This window comes from Dermochelys coriacea, chromosome 6 (genome assembly GCF_009764565.3).
Source record: "Dermochelys coriacea isolate rDerCor1 chromosome 6, rDerCor1.pri.v4, whole genome shotgun sequence".
Classification (NCBI taxonomy): Eukaryota; Metazoa; Chordata; order Testudines; family Dermochelyidae; genus Dermochelys; species Dermochelys coriacea.
The window spans coordinates 117,110,168-117,125,778 of record NC_050073.1 but is presented as its reverse complement, the minus strand read 5'-3'; the positions used below and the strand labels follow the sequence as shown (position 1 = coordinate 117,125,778).

General features: G+C 42.1%; 1 protein-coding gene and 1 long non-coding RNA gene across 6 annotated transcripts in view; one reads left to right on the top strand and one right to left on the bottom strand.

Annotated features, from left to right (window-relative positions):
* LOC119857608 (coiled-coil domain-containing protein 175-like) overlaps positions 1-15,611 on the bottom strand; it is a 51,647-nt gene that overhangs the window by 13,802 nt on the left and 22,234 nt on the right. For all 5 annotated transcript variants that reach the window (XM_038406777.2, XM_043516359.1, XM_038406776.2 and 2 more), the window contains 3 exons: positions 10,267-10,403; positions 5,872-5,982; positions 1,106-1,177 (listed from right to left, as the gene is read on the bottom strand). In XM_038406777.2, coding sequence (XP_038262705.1) covers positions 1,106-1,177; positions 5,872-5,982; positions 10,267-10,403 — 320 coding nt within the window. The remainder of the gene's footprint in view (positions 1-1,105; positions 1,178-5,871; positions 5,983-10,266; positions 10,404-15,611) is intronic.
* On the top strand, positions 7,007-14,945 carry LOC122460582. Its single transcript, XR_006281983.1, has 3 exons — positions 7,007-7,511; positions 11,619-11,621; positions 14,933-14,945. It is a non-coding gene; the product is annotated as an uncharacterized LOC122460582 (long non-coding RNA).

Here is a 15,611-nt window from a genome sequence, read left to right as displayed (position 1 = left end):
TAGGTTCACTTGGAGTTCTGAGTTTGCTGAGTAAACTTCAAAGCAAACTGGGAAAATTTTGTCATCCTTTCACACACAACTCTAGTTACAATAATTAATTCAGATTTATCCAACTTGGGGCCTCTTCCATAGCTAGCTTCCCCCTGCCCATACACACTAAAAGAGTGAGACAGGAAAGGGCCTGTGCTTAAAGGCTTAAGGGCATCAGTGCTTAAACAGAGAATGCAGAGTGATGCAAGTTACATCTTGGCAGATCTCATCAATAGGGCTGCATTTAGCATAACTCTTATTATAATGTGCTTTCAGTGGTCTTTGTAGAACATGCTTCCACCCTCCTCTCCACCACCACCTCAAGGTTTACTAAACAAAACAAACTCAATGGAAGGCTCTATTTAAAGGCTGAAAAATATGCAGTCCCCAGGAAAGCAGCTGATATAATCCAAGATGCAAAATCATTTAAAAACAGACCATCCTCTTTCCCAGTCCACTGTGCTCATGACAGCTGGAGTCCTAAATGTGTACCAGACTGGTGGTATGATTTTAAAAGGTGCAAGCATTCTAAGTACCCATTGACTTTAACAGGAGTTGTGGGCGCTTGGAACTTGAAAAAATTAAGCCACACAGACTCAAGGTCTGATCCTGCTCCCAGTGAAATCAATGGCAAAACTCCCATTGACCTCAATTGTGTAAGATCAGTCCTAAACTGGAAAACAACAGCAATAGCTTACAAGTATACAGTGTTTTTCCATCTGGAAGGATCCCAAAGTGCTTTACAAAATTAAATTGGTACCCAAACCAGAACAATTTACCTACTTGGTAAAGTTTAGCAGCTCTTACCACACACCATCACCACAGGACAGGAAGTGAAGAATATCTCATCCAAATGAGACAACAGAGGAATTTAGAAGACAGAATACAATTACCCCAGATGTAATTTGGCCATGACATTGAGATGAATCACTCCTTATCCAGCAAAAAGGACCACTGGAGCTTTGGGTGGTTAGGACCTTGGTTTTAGGTCGTATTTGAAAAGTATAAACAAAGTCACTGTAAATCATTAATATGTTGATCTGTTCCTTATGAAGATGGTGACTTGTAATTTTACCTCATCTCACTTTCTCTCTTTAAACATTGCTCTAGATTCTCTAGTTCTCTTGCACAAGCATCCTTTGTGTTTCTGAAACAAGAATAAAGGTTCAGAATAATGCTAAACCTTTGCATACCACTTCATTTTATAAGTCATTTTTTGAATATACAATTTTAAAAAGCATTTTCCAAGGCAGTAAGCTAAGCACTCCTACCAGCTGGAGACTCACTTCTCAGAAATATACCTATTTTGGTGTGCAGTCATGGTTCTGTGCTTCATATGGTTTGTTGTTGTAGGCGACATGATTGCAAAGTTAAACAGGCACTTGGTAAAGGCTATGGCAAAGCCAAGAGTCCTGACTTATGCCAGAATCAATAACACTGCAAGAGAAGGCAATCAGACGTCCTATTAATCAAGCCCAAAACACTAGGGCAAAAGTTTAAGAACAGAGATGCTACATTGGTATGATTTAGATGCAGTAACTTATACAGAACAACCTGCACTGATGTGGAGCCTCAAGGCATATGAATGCATACATTCACTTGCACACATTATATATATTTGCTAATGTAAAAGTCCCAAGGCAAACATTAGCATGCAACAATTTTTTGTGGACTCAACACATTCTAGAGGATTTTAGTTTAATAAAATAAAAAGGCAGATGTAATCCTGCTCCCATATGTCTGACTGCATTTTCGGGAGACACTGTTACCAGTGACTTGCACTCCTTTGAGATACAAGAGGGAGATGGAAAAGTGGCTACCCAAAGCCCCATGAAGATTTGGCAGCAGGTGGTAGTGGACACTCTCCTGTGTTTGAAGGGCAGAGCTTACACCAACCCTCAGGCTGCCACCCCAGTAGACTTCAGAGGTATGCAGGTGGGGTGGCCCTGCAGAGACAGCTGAACATGCCCTAACTGATATTCTGGCCACATTTGGTTAGCAAAATAATACTAATATTTTGTTATTCAGCAATTTATAAAATTCTGTTTGCTCACCCCTCATCAGCGGATTTATTTTTCCTGGATTTCAGAACTGTTCTCTGAGAGAACCCTTACAGACAATAGTATTTTGTACAGGTTATTATTTAAAAAACAAACCAAAACAAAGACTTTACCCTTCTTCTCCTTTGTGTGTGTGTGTTCCCATGCTCCTTGTAATATACATTCATAGAATATCAGGGTTGGAAGGGACCAAGGAGGTCATCTAGTCCAACCCCCTGCTCAAAGCAGGACCAATCCCCAACTTTTGCCCCGATCCCTAAATGGCCCCCCAAGGATTGAACTCACAACTCTGCGTTTAGCAGGCCAATGCTCAAACCACTGAGCTATCCCTCCCCTCTCAATCTGATAGTTGAAAGCAACTATCAAATCCCCCCTCATTCTTCTCTTCTGCAGACTAAACAATCCCAGTTCCCTCAGCTTCTCCTCATAAGTCATGTGCTCCACCCCCTAATCATTTTTGTTACCCTCCGCTGGACTCTTTCCAATTTTTCCACATCCTTCTTGTAGTGTGGGGCCCAAAACTAGACACACTACTCCAGATGAGGCCTCACCAATGCCAAATAGAGTGGAATGATTGCGTCCCTCGATCTGCTGGCAGTGCCCCTACTTATACAGCCCAAAATGCCGATAGCCTTCTTGGCAACAAGGGCACACTGTTGACTCATATCCAGCTTCTCGTCCACCGTAACCCCTAGGTCCTTTTCTGCAGAACTGCTGCCTAGCTGCTTGGTCCCTAGTCTGTAGCAGTGCATGGGATTCTTCATCCTAAGTACAGGACTCTGCATTTGTCCTTGTTGAACCTCATCGATTTCTTTTGGCCCAATCCTCTAATTTGTCTAGGTCCCTCTGTATCCTATCCCTACCCTCCAGCATATCTACCACTCCTCCCAGTTTAGTGTAATCTGTGAATTTGCTGAGGGTGCAATTCACACCATCCTCCAGATCATTAATGAAGATATTGAACAAAACCAGCCCCAGGACCGACCCTTGGGGTACTCCACTTGACACCGTATGCCAACTAGACATGGAGCCATTGATCACTATCCGTTGAGCCCGACGATCTAGCCAGCTTTCTATCCACCTTATAGTCCATTCATCCAGCCCATACTTCTTTAACTTGCTGGCAAGAATACTGTGGGAGACGGTATCAAAAGCTTTGCTAAATTCCTACGGAATTGCTAATAATAATACATTACACAGCAGTTTTCATAGTAGACTTCAAAGTGCTTTAAAAAGGAGATCAGCATCATTATTCCCATTTTACAAGTGGGGAAACTAATGCATAAGGAGATGCAGTGACTTGCTATGGGTCACCCAGCACTCCAGGACTAAGAACAGAACCCAGGTCTCCTGAATCGCCATCCAGTGCTCTATCCACTATATCATGCTGCCTTCCTGTAACACTGCACATAACAGTGGGGCTGATCTTGAGAAACACTAAGTGCCAATTAAGTCAATGGGAGTTCACAGAATCGTATAATAAAATGTAAGACATTAGAGATGGAAGAGACTTTCCAATCCAGCTCTCTGAGTGCAGGATTATTCCATAAGATATAGAGCTTTGTCCAGTCTAGTTTTAAAAGTCTTAACCAATGGGGCTTCTACAACTTCTGTAGGAGATTCCTAGCATTATTTCGGATAACCAAATAATATTGAGACAGTGATAATTAGTTCACCTCCTCTTCTTGTTAATTTATTCCTTATATTTTTAAACTGCTGACTTTGCTGCATGAGTACTTCAATATGAGATTTTCCTTCTCTTTACAACGTTGTTTGGCTATTCCTTACCCTTTATTTCTCAATTTCATATATATATACAGAAGGTATATCCTGTTGGGTCAGTTCAAATTAAATACCAAGATAGACATCAGACTATATCTATCGGGTCTTTTCCTTTTTCAACATAAAAAGTGAGAACAATTATTTTCCTACATTTTATCCATAACTAGGGCACCTGCATATTTATGATGTGCCAGGAAATGCTCCTGAGAAGGATGCGGGGGGATAACAGCAGGCAAGGAGAGGCTGGCCAGAACCATGCTATCAAGAGGCAGCATGAAGCCAGGAAAATAGGTGGCAGTTAAAAGACAAGGGGTGTCTGTGCAGATGCGCTCCTTGCCTCTGAGTAGGCTTAGAGCACTGACCACCCCCACCCTTTTCTGCAGAGAGGGGCAGACCCGTGCCTTCTGGCAGAAAAATAAGCTCTGAGAGTTGAAGCGCAAGGAGTTGCCACTCCCCTATGTGGGACTTGCCCATCTAGGACAGTTATTAGAGCACAATTCTGTCATTTCACACCGATTCAAGGATCAGGGATAATGTATTCTGATTGCTATATGCTATAAAGGGCTATCATGCTAAAAATAGCAGTGTGGATGTTGCAGCTTGGGCTGGAGATCAGGGTCTTAAACCTATGGGGTCAGGATATGCTTGAGAGCCCAAGCTGCAGGATTCACACTGCTATTTTTAGCCCCCTGGATGAGTTGCTCTAATGCAGTGGTTTTCAAACTTTTTTTTTCTGGTGACCCAGTTGAAGAAAATTGTTGATGCCCGTGACCCAACGGAGCTGGGGATGAGGGGCTTGGGGTGTGGAAGGGGCTCAGGGCTGGGGCAGAGGGTTGGGGTGCATCTGGGAATGAGGGGTTCAGGGTGTGGGAAGGGGCTCTGGGCTGGGGCAGGGATGCAGGATGGGGTCAGGGCTCTGGCCTGGGGGTGCAGGCACGAGGAGTTTGGGGTGCAGGAAGGGGCCCTGGGCTGGAGCAGGGGATTGGAGCACAGGCTTACCATGAGTGGCTCCCAGTCAGCAGCGCAGTGGAGGTGCTAAGACAGGCTTCCTGCCTGTCCGGGCACTGCGGAACATCCTGCACCCCAGAAGCAGCTAACAGCAGGTCCGGCTCCTAGGTAGAGGTGTGCAAGCGGCTCCATGCAGCTCTTGTCTGCAGGCACCCTCCCCCTCCCCCCAACCAGTGCTTGGGGCAGGGGCATTTCGTGGAGCCCTGTGGCCCCCCCGGTCTAGGAGCTGGACCTGCTGCTGGCTGCTTCCGGGGTGCAGCGTGGTGTGGGAACAGGTAGGGACTAGCCTGCCTTAGCCAGGCAGCACCACCAATGAGACTTTTAATGGCCCAGTCGGCAGTGCTGACCAGAGCTGCTGTGACCCAGTGCCTTACATTCCGCAACCCAGTACTGGGTCACGACCCACAGTTTGAAAACCACTGTTCTAATGTACCAGCCAATAACACAAAAAAGCAGTGCCAACAACCACAGATCACAAGAGTGCACCAATGCTCTGTGAACACTCACCCCAAGCACATCCTCTACACGAGGGAGCAAGATGCAGGCTACACAACCCAGGGACTGCACCACATCAGAGGAAACCTCAGCTACCCAATTAGGGCAGCTTTACAGCCCCTTTGCCTCCCCCCCCCAAAAGGGGCTCTAGCCTGGACCGGGATCTGAGCCATTACACTTGTTTGATTTTGAAGTTATGCATTCAGTACTATTTCTATAATATTTCTCTGAATCAGTGTCTTGTTCTTAATCTTCTTGTTTGTGTGTACTTTGCCTGGCAATAATAAATTGCAGACGGCATTATCGGTAACTAAAAAAGCAAGACTTCTTTGTATGTAATTTTATACCAACTTGCTGGTATGGTTTATAAACTCATTTGGCTTTCTCTTTAAAGTATCTTTGAATGCTTAAGTTTTAGTCTTTCCCAAACCTACATGGGCCCATGATTAAGCTGCAGCCAGGTCATTAATACAGTCAATATTTAGAAGTGACATACTGAAAGATATCTTCGAGTCTCTCAACTTCATCCTCCAAGTTTTGCTCCTCCACCACACGCTTTGACAGAATGTCAAGTCTTTCATCCAGCCAACTGGATAATCCTTCAAGTCTACCAAGGGAGAAAAATCAGTTATATCTTCAGTCATAAAAAGAAGTGATTTTACTCTTCAAAAAGAAAAGCTTCAGAAATAAAACTGCATTCTCTAAAAATCAGGACGAAAGAGTGGCCATAGTGGGTCAGACCAATGATCCATCTAGCCCAGTATACTGTCTTCCAACAGTGGCTAATGCCAGGTGCTTCAGAGGGAATGAACGTGAACAGATAATCATTGAGTGATCCATCCCATCGCCCATTCCCAGCTTCTTGCAAACAGAGGATAGGGACACTTAGAGAATGGTTGTGCATTCCTACCCATCCTGGCTAATAGCCATTGATGGACCTATCCTCCAAGAACCTATCTAATTCTTTTTTGAACCCTGTTATATTCTTGGCCTTCACAACGTACTCTGGCAAAGAGTTCCACCGACTGACTGTGCATTGTGTGAAGAAATACTTTCTTTTGTTTGTTTTAAACCTGCTGGCTATTGTTTGGTGACCATTAATTCTTGTGTTATGAGAAGGAGTAAACAACACTTCCTTATTTACCTTCTCCACATCAATCATGATGGGCAACAAGATCTGCACGCAGTATTCAAGATGTGGGCATACCATGGATTTATATAGCGGTAACATGATATTTTCTGTTTTATCTATCCCTTTCCTAACGATTCCCAACATTCGATTGGTTTTTTTGACTGCCGCTGTACATGAAGTGGATGTTTTCAGAGAACTATCCACAATGACTCCAAGATCTCTTTTTTGAGTGGTAACAGCTAATTTAGACCCCATCATTTTATATGCATAGTTGGAATTATGTTTTCCAATGTGCATTACTTTGAATTTATCAACATTGAATTTCATCTGCCATTTTGTTGCCCAGTTTTGTGAGATCAACTTTGTAACTCTTCGCAGTCTGCTTTGGACTTAACTATCTTGAGTAGTTTTGTATCATCAGCAAATTTGCCACCTCACTGTTTACCTCCTTTTCCAGATCATTTATGAATATGTTGAACAGTCCTGGTCCCACTACAGACCCCTGGGGGACACCACTATTTACCTCTCTCCATTCTGAAAACTAACCATTTATTCTTACCCTTTGCTTCCTATCTTTTAACCAGTTATTGATCCATGAGAGTAACGTCCTTCTTATCCCATAACTACTTACTTTGCTTAAGAGCCTTTTGTGAGGGACCTTGTCAAAGGCTTTCTGAAAATCTAAGTACACTCTATCCACTGGATCACCTTTGTCCACATACTTGTTGACCCCCTCAAAGAATTTTAGTAGATTGGTGAGGCATGATTTCCCTGTATAAAAACCATGCTGACTCTTCCCTAACAAATCATGTTCATTTATCTGTCTGATAATTCTGTTCAGCACTAGGCAAATTGATTGCAACTACAGTAAAGAAGTGAGGCTTACTGTCTTGTAATTGCAGGGATTGCCTCTGGAGCCCTTTTAAAAATTGGTATCACATTAGCTATCCTCCAGTCATTTGGTACAGAAGCTGATTTAAATGATAGGTTACAGACTACAGTTAGTAGTTCTGCAATTTCCCATTTGAGTTCCTTTAGAATGCTTGGGTGAATACCATCTGGTCTTGGTGATTTATTACTGTTTAATTTATCAATTTGTTCAAAACCTCCTCTAATGACACCTCAATCTGGGACAGTTCCTCAGATTTGTTTCCTAAAAAGAATGGCTCAGGTGTGAGAATCTCCCTCACATCCTCAGCTACGAAGACCGATGCAAAGAATTTATTTAGTTTCTCCACAATGGCCTTATCTTTCTTGAGTGCTCCTTTAGCATCTCGATCATCCAATGGCCCCACTGTTGGTTTAGCAGGTTTCCTGCTTCGGATGCACTTTTTTTTTTTGGCTGTTACTTTTTGAGTCTTTGGCTAGCTGCTCTTCAAATTCTTTTTTAGCCTTCTTAATTATATTTTTACACTTCACTTGCCAGAGAGTTTATGCTTCTTTCCACTTTCCTCAATAGAATTTAACTTCCACTTTTTACAGGATGCCTTTTTGCCTCTAACTGCTTCTTTTACTTGGCTGTTTAGCCATGGTGGCACTTTTTTGGTCCTCTTACTATGTTTTTTAATTACAGGTTTTCATTTAAAATGAGCCTCTATTACGGTGTTTTTAAAAAGTTTCCATGCAGCTTGCCAGGATTTCACTTTTGGCACTGTACTTTTTAATTTCTGTTAACTAAATTCTTCATTTTTATGTAGCTCCCCTTTCTGAAATTAAATATTACTGTGATGGGCTGCTTTGGTGTCCCCCTCCCCCTAGGAATGTTACATTTTCTTACGTCATGGTCACTATTACCAAGCGGTTCAGCTATATTCATCTCTTGAACCAGATCCTGTGCTCCACTTATGACTAAATCAAGAATTGCCTCTCCTTTTGTGGGTTCCAGGAATATGCTGCTCCAAGAAGCAGTCATGTAAAGTGTCAAGAAAGTTTATCTCTGCATCCCATCCTGAGGTGACTGTGACCCTCTGTACCCCAAAGCAACACCCTGGCACCCCCATATTTACCATAGTTTTGTGATTATGATATGATTTGTACAAAGCATGCCTTGTGAGGTATTATTTTAAAAGTCTTGATCTGTTGAACATTAATACCGTGTTGGATTGTATGTGCTATCATTGTATGGGAAGTTATGAAGTTTTGCTAGGTGTGTGTTACTGAAATATGTTGCAAGGTTGGGAACACCCACAACCAGCCTTTCAGGTACAACAAGGAAGCAGCCAGACACTGATAATGGCCCATGAAGAGGAATACACACTCACAAGGACTACCCCAGGAACTGTATACAATGGGGGCCTCTGAGAGAGAGCACGTAGACAATGGAGACCGCTTGACTCACCTCATAGCAAAAGATCTTTCCAGTAAGCTGGAAGAACTATAAAAGAGGGGAAGTGACATCATAATTTGTCCTCACTCCCCCCACAACTCAACACTTGAAAACATGCCTGGAGAACAAAGACTGAACTGGGGAGGCAGTCCCAGGCTGGAAAGGAGAATCCCAGGTTTTGTATTAAGGAACTATACCATCAGGGTAAGACATGGCTTGATTGAAATCCTGTCTAATTTATAGAACTCAGATTGTGATTTTATTTTTATTTCTTAGGTAACCAACTTTGTTCCGTATGTTTATTACTTATAATCACTTAAAATCTATCTTTCTGTAGTTAATAAATCTGTTTTATACTTTACCTAAAACAGTGCATTTTGCTTGAAGTGCTTGGGGAATCTGCTCAGTGCACAAAAGCTGGCACATGTCCGCTTTCCTTTGTAGAAGTGGCAAACTGGGTAACAAACTTACACTGGTCAGGCTGGGGAGCTGTGCGGAATTGGCTGGAGCCTCTCTATTGTTGGTTCATGAGTGGCTAGGAGAAGCATTCATGTAACTCAGCTGCATGTGTCCCTGTCTGCGGGTGTCTGTGTAAGTGCAGGACCTGGCTTGGCATCGCATCACAGTGTGAGAGGGAGCCCAGGCTGTTTTGACAGAGGGCTCAGTGATACCCCACTTTCAGGTTATGCCCTGGGGAACCTGTCAGTGATATGTACCCAGTTAATATGGGGATAGGTGAAATTCCCCATTATTACTGAGTTTATTTGTATAGCTTTTCTAATATCCCTGAGCATTTCACAGTCTCTATCACCATCCTGATCAGTAGTATATCTCTACTGCTATATTCTTATTATTCAAGCATGGAATTACTATCCATAGTACCATGGTACCATTTGGTTCATTTATGATTTTTACTTTATTTGACTCTACACTTTTGTTCACATATAGTGCCACTCCTTGACCAGTATGACCTATTCTGTCTTTCTGATATATTTTGTACTCTGTTACTATTGTGTCTCATTGACCATCCTCATTCCACAAAGTTTTGGTGATGCCTATTACGTCAATATCCTCATTTAATACAAGGCACTCAAGTTTACTCATCTTAGTATTTAGACTTCTAGCATTTGTATATAAGCACTTAAAAAATTGTCACTTTTTAGCTGTCTGTCATTATGTGAAATAACTGAATGGGACTCTTTTTCATTTGGCTGTTTTCTTATCCGATCCTACCTGTATTTTATCATATTCCATCCTCTCCACCTTACTAAGATACAGAGAATCTCCACTAATATTAATCCTCCCCTACTGGACATCTCTGTCCAAACCATATGCTCCTCCACACCTGTCAGCTTTCCCTCAGCTCTTAGTTTAAAAACTGCTCTACGACCTTTTTAATTCTCAGAATTAAGAAATCGACAGTTTAAACCTACTCCGTTGCTGCCTCGTCCCTTTTTGCATGTAAGTGTTCCTCTTCCACAAGTAATAATCGATACTGGTTACTTATAAATTTATTTTCATGTTTAAGTTTTCTGTTCAGGCCTTCAGCTGTACTTAATTCTTCCTTAGTCTAGAAATAAAGACCAAAGATAGTTACTAAATATTCATTCTAATCCCCAGTCTATTTTACATATATCTAATAGTCATAGTAATAATACTTTGCACTACCACATCACCTTCCATCAGAAAATATGAGAGACTTTTACATTAATTAAACTTCACAGCACCCCTGTGTGACCCTAAGAATCCCTCAGTACCAGCTAGCAAAGTCTATAACATACTGATCTTCATAATTGTTATAAGATGTATGTACAGATACTATTTAAGGAGCTGTGTATATGTCCCAAAATTGGTGTCCAAGATAGAGCTGACAACCAGGTTTGGGGTCAGACAAAGGACATTGAGCCACCTGTCTCTCTGTTGACTGTGTAGATTAAGCATGATAAGCCAACACAAAGAAAGCCAAATCTGCCTGCAGACTAAGCAGGAGTATGTGAAGACACCTGGGAGCCAGCATCCCAGGAAGAGAACCTCAGGGGGGGACTATGGGGACAAAAACAGCGGTCTTTGGCATATAAGAGGAAGGCAAGAGAACAGCCCTTTTTGCATTCATGAAAGTTGGATCCTAGCCATATTGGTTAGTGATGTTGGAAGAAAGCTTTGTGTGAGATAAAGCTGCTTCCAGACAGATGTTGAGGCTGTTAAAGTTAAGACTATAAGAAGTGTATTATACTTGTTTTTTTATGTAACCATTTATGTTTGCATCATCCTGACTCAGTATCTCTTAAATCTTAATCTTTGATAATACACTTATGACTATTTCTTTACAAATACAGCTCAGCATAGGAATTTGTATTGTGGTGCTTGTTTGGAGTTTGCTTTTGCTGGGGGGGGGTGGTCTTTTTGGTGTGACTTGTGTTTCCCAGATTAACAGGACTTAGGTGGGAAGGCGATGACAGATATGGAGGTAGCTGTGGGAGTGACTCCTGTAGTGGAAGACACATTGAGGATGACTGGATGTGGAAGCTATGGCATGTACATGATCCTGGAGGGTGGACCTGGTAAGAGTTTTTTCTGCATGAAATGCCATCTGATAGAGCTGATGGTGGAAAAGATCCGAGGTTTGGAGATGCAGGTGGCAAGTCCGGTTGAGTTTAGGAAGGGGTTTGAGCAGATGATGGAGCAAAGATATGAGGTATCTGAAGGGAAAAGCTCAGACTCACAGATGGAAGCAGGGCTGGGGAATTTTGAGGGGAGACTGGGTGACGAAAGTGGTCAGTGGAAGCATGTGACTAAAAGAACCAGGCAGAGGAAAAGATGGGCTAGTGAAGGAGAAATAGAGTTTAGGAACAGGTTTGCAGAGTTGGAAAATGAAGAAGGGGCTTAGTAGGTACTTGTTGAAGAGAAGAGAGGCTAGTCCTATAGGAAAAGGGGAAGAGTCAAGGGAGACTACACCAAATATGAGCCCCAGGGGGATACAGGATGGGTTGAAGAGGATTATAAGGGAAAATAGGAATGGAAAGAACTTGCAGCCAGAGGGAACAGTGGAGAATAGCACTGTCACCAGGAAGAGGCAGGTCTATGTGATCGGGGACTCTTTATTGAGAAGAATAGACAGGCCTGTAACTAGAGCTGATCCAGAGAATAGAAGGGTGTGCTGTCTTCCGGGTGCTAAGATACGGGATGTAGACCTGAGGTTGAAAAAGATCCTAAAGGGAGCGGGAAAGAATCCCCTAATTATCCTTCATGTGGGAACAAATGATACAGCTAGATTCTCGCTGGAAAGTATTAAGGGAGACTATGCTAGGCAGGGGAAGACGCTTAAGGAAATTGAGGCTCAGGTGATCTTTAGTGGGATCCTTCCTGTTCCTAGAGAATGGCAACAAAGGTGTGACAAGATTATGACTGTCAACAGATGGCTTAGGCAGTGGTGCTATAAGGAGGGCTTTGGGATGTATGGCCACTGGGAGGCATTCACGGACAGAGATCAGTTCTCTCGGGATGGACTTCATCTGAGTAGGGAAGGAAATAGACTTCTAGGATCAAGGCTGGCACAAGTGATAAAGAGAGCTTTAAACTAGGAATTTGGGGGAGATGGTTGGGAGATGTCCAGGTAATCTCCACGCCGGATTTTAGCATTGAGAGGGAAGAAGACGAAGTAAGAAAGGATACAGCCGTGGACAGGAGAATGTATATAAGGAGCGAGGGCGGTGTGGATACTAGTCTAATAGGTTATACTGGTTGTAGAATGACTGTGCCTAATAGGGTACAAAATGTGAGCGAGGCCAAACTGCAAAAATTAAGATGTTTGTACACCAATGCGAGGAGCCTAGATAACAAAATGGAGGAACAAGAGCTACTGGTGCAGGAAGTGAAACCAGATATTATAGGGATAATAGAAACATGGTGAAATAGTAGTCATGACTGGACTACAGGTATTGAAGGGTATGTGCTGTTTAGGAAAGACAGAAACAAAGGTAAAGGTGGTGGAGTAGCATTGTATATCAATGATGAGGTAGAATGTAAAGAAATAAGAAGCGATGCAATGGATAAGACAGAGTCCGTCTGGGCAAAACTTACATTGGGGAAGATAACTAGTAAAGCCTCTCCTACGATAGTGCTTGGGGTGTCCTATAGACCTCCGGGATCTAATTTGGATATGGCTAGAGCCCTTTTTAATGTTTTTAATAAAGTAAATACTAATGGAAACTGCGTGATCATGGGAGACTAACTTCCAAGATATAGACTGGAGGACCAGTGCTAGTAATAATAATAGGGCTCAGATTTTCCTAGATGCGATAGCTTATGGATTCCTTCATCAAGTAGTTGCTGAACCGACCAGAGGGGATGCCATTTGAGATTTAATTTTGGTGAGTAGCGAGGACCTCATAGAAGAAATGGTTGTAGGGGATAATCTTGGCTCAAGTGATCATGAGCTAATTCAGTTCAAACTAAACCAAGGATTAACAAAAATAAATCTGCAACTAGAGTTTTTGATTTCAAAAGGGCTGCCTTTCAAAAATTAAGGAAATTAGTTAGGGAAGCGGATTGGACTGAAGAACTCATGAATCTAAAGGCAGAGGAGGCCTGGGATTACTTTAAATCAAAGCTGCACAAGCTATCGGAAGCCTGTATCCCAAGAAAGGGGAAAAAATTCATAGGAAGGAGTTGTAGACCAAGCTGGATGAGCAAGCATCTTAGAGAGGATATTAAGAAGAAGCAGAAAGCATACAGGGAGTGGAAGATGGGAGGGATCAGCAAGGAAAGCTACCTAAATTGAGGTCAGAACATGTAGGGATAAAGTGAGAGAGGCTAAAAGTCAAGTAGAGTTGGACCTTGCAAAGGGAATTAAAACCAATAGTAAAAGGTTCTATAGCCATATAAATAAGAAGAAAACTAAGAAAGAAGAAGTGGGGCCGCTAAACACTGAGGATGAAGTGGAGGTTAAAGATATTCTAGGCATGGCCCAATATCTAAACAAATACTTTGCCTCAGTCTTTAATAAGGCTAAAGAGGATCTTGGGGATAATGGTAGCATGACAAATGGGAAGGAGGATTTGGAGGCAGATATTACCATATCTGAGGTAGAAGCGAAACTCAAACAGCTTAATGGGACTAAATCGGGGGGCCCAGATAATCTTCATCCAAGAATATTAAAGGAATTAGCACCTGAAATTGCAAGCCCATTAGCAAGAATTTTTAATGAATCTGTAAACTCAGGAGTAGTACCGAATGATTGGAGAATTGCTAATATAGTTCCTATTTTTAAGAAAGGAAAAAAAAGTGATCCGGGTAACTACAGGCCAGTTAGTTTGACATCTGTAGTATGCAAGGTCCTGGAAAAAATTTTGAAGTAGAAATTAGTTAAGGACATTGAAGTCAATGGTAAATGGGACAAAATACAACATGGTTTTACAAAAGGTAGATCGTGCCAAACCAACCTAATCTCCTTTTTTGAAAAAGTAACAGATTTTTTAGATAAAGGAAATGCAGTGGATCTAATTTACCTAGATTTCAGTAAGGCATTTGATACCGTGCCACATGGGGAATTATTAGTTAAATTGGAGAAGATGGGGATCAATATGAACATCAAAAGGTGGATAAGGAATTGGTTAAAGGGGAGACTGCAACAGGTCCTACTGAAAGGCGAACTGTCAGGTTGGAGGGAGGTTACCAGTGGAGTTCCTCAGGGATCGGTTTTGGGACCAATCTTATTTAATCTTTTTATTACTGACCTTGGCACAAAAAGTGGGAGTGTGCTAATAAAGTTTGCAGATGATACAAAGCTGGGAGGTATTGCCAATTCAGAGAAGGATCGGGATATTATACAGGCGGATCTGGATGACCTTGTAAACTGGAGTAATAGTAATAGGATGAAATTTAATAGTGAGAAGTGTAAGGTTATGCATTTAGGGATTAATAACAAGAATTTTAGTTATAAGTTGGGGACGCATCAGTTAGAAGTAACGGAAGAGGAGAAGGACCTTGGAGTATTGGTTGATCATAGGATGACTATGAGCTGCCAATGTGATACGGCTGTGAAAAAAGCTAATGCGGTTTTGGGATGCATCAGGAGAGGCATTTCCAGTAGGGATAAAGAGGTTTTAGTACCATTATACAAGGCACTGGTGAGACCTCACCTAGAATACTGTGTGCAGTTCTGGTCTCCCATGTTTAAAAAGGATGAATTCAAACTGGAGCAGGTTCAGAAAAGGGCTACTAGGATGATCCAAGGAATCGAAAACTTGTCTTATGAAAAGAGACTTAAGGAGCTTGGCTTGTTTAGCCTAACTAAAAGAAGGTTGAGGGGAGATATGATTGCTCTCTATAAATATATCAGAGGGATAAATACAGGAGAGGGAGAGGAATTATTTAACCTCAGCACCAATGTGGACACAAGAACAAATGGGTATAAACTGGCCACCAGGAAGTTTAGACTTGAAATCAGACGAAGGTTTCTAACCATCAGAGGAGTGAAGTTTTGGAATAGCCTTCCAAGGGAAGCAGTGGGGGCAAAAGATCTATCTGGTTTTAAGATTCTACTCAATAAGCTTATGGAGGAGATGGTATGATGGGATAATGTGATTTTGGTAAGTAATTGATCTTTAAATATTCAGGGTAAATAGGACTAATCCCCTGAGATGGGATATTAGATGGATGAGATCTGAGTTACCCAGGAAAGAATTTTCTGTAGTATCTGGCTGGTGAATCTTGCCCATATGCTCAGGGTTTAGCTGATCGCCATATTTGGGGTCAGGAAGGAATTTTCCTCCAGGGC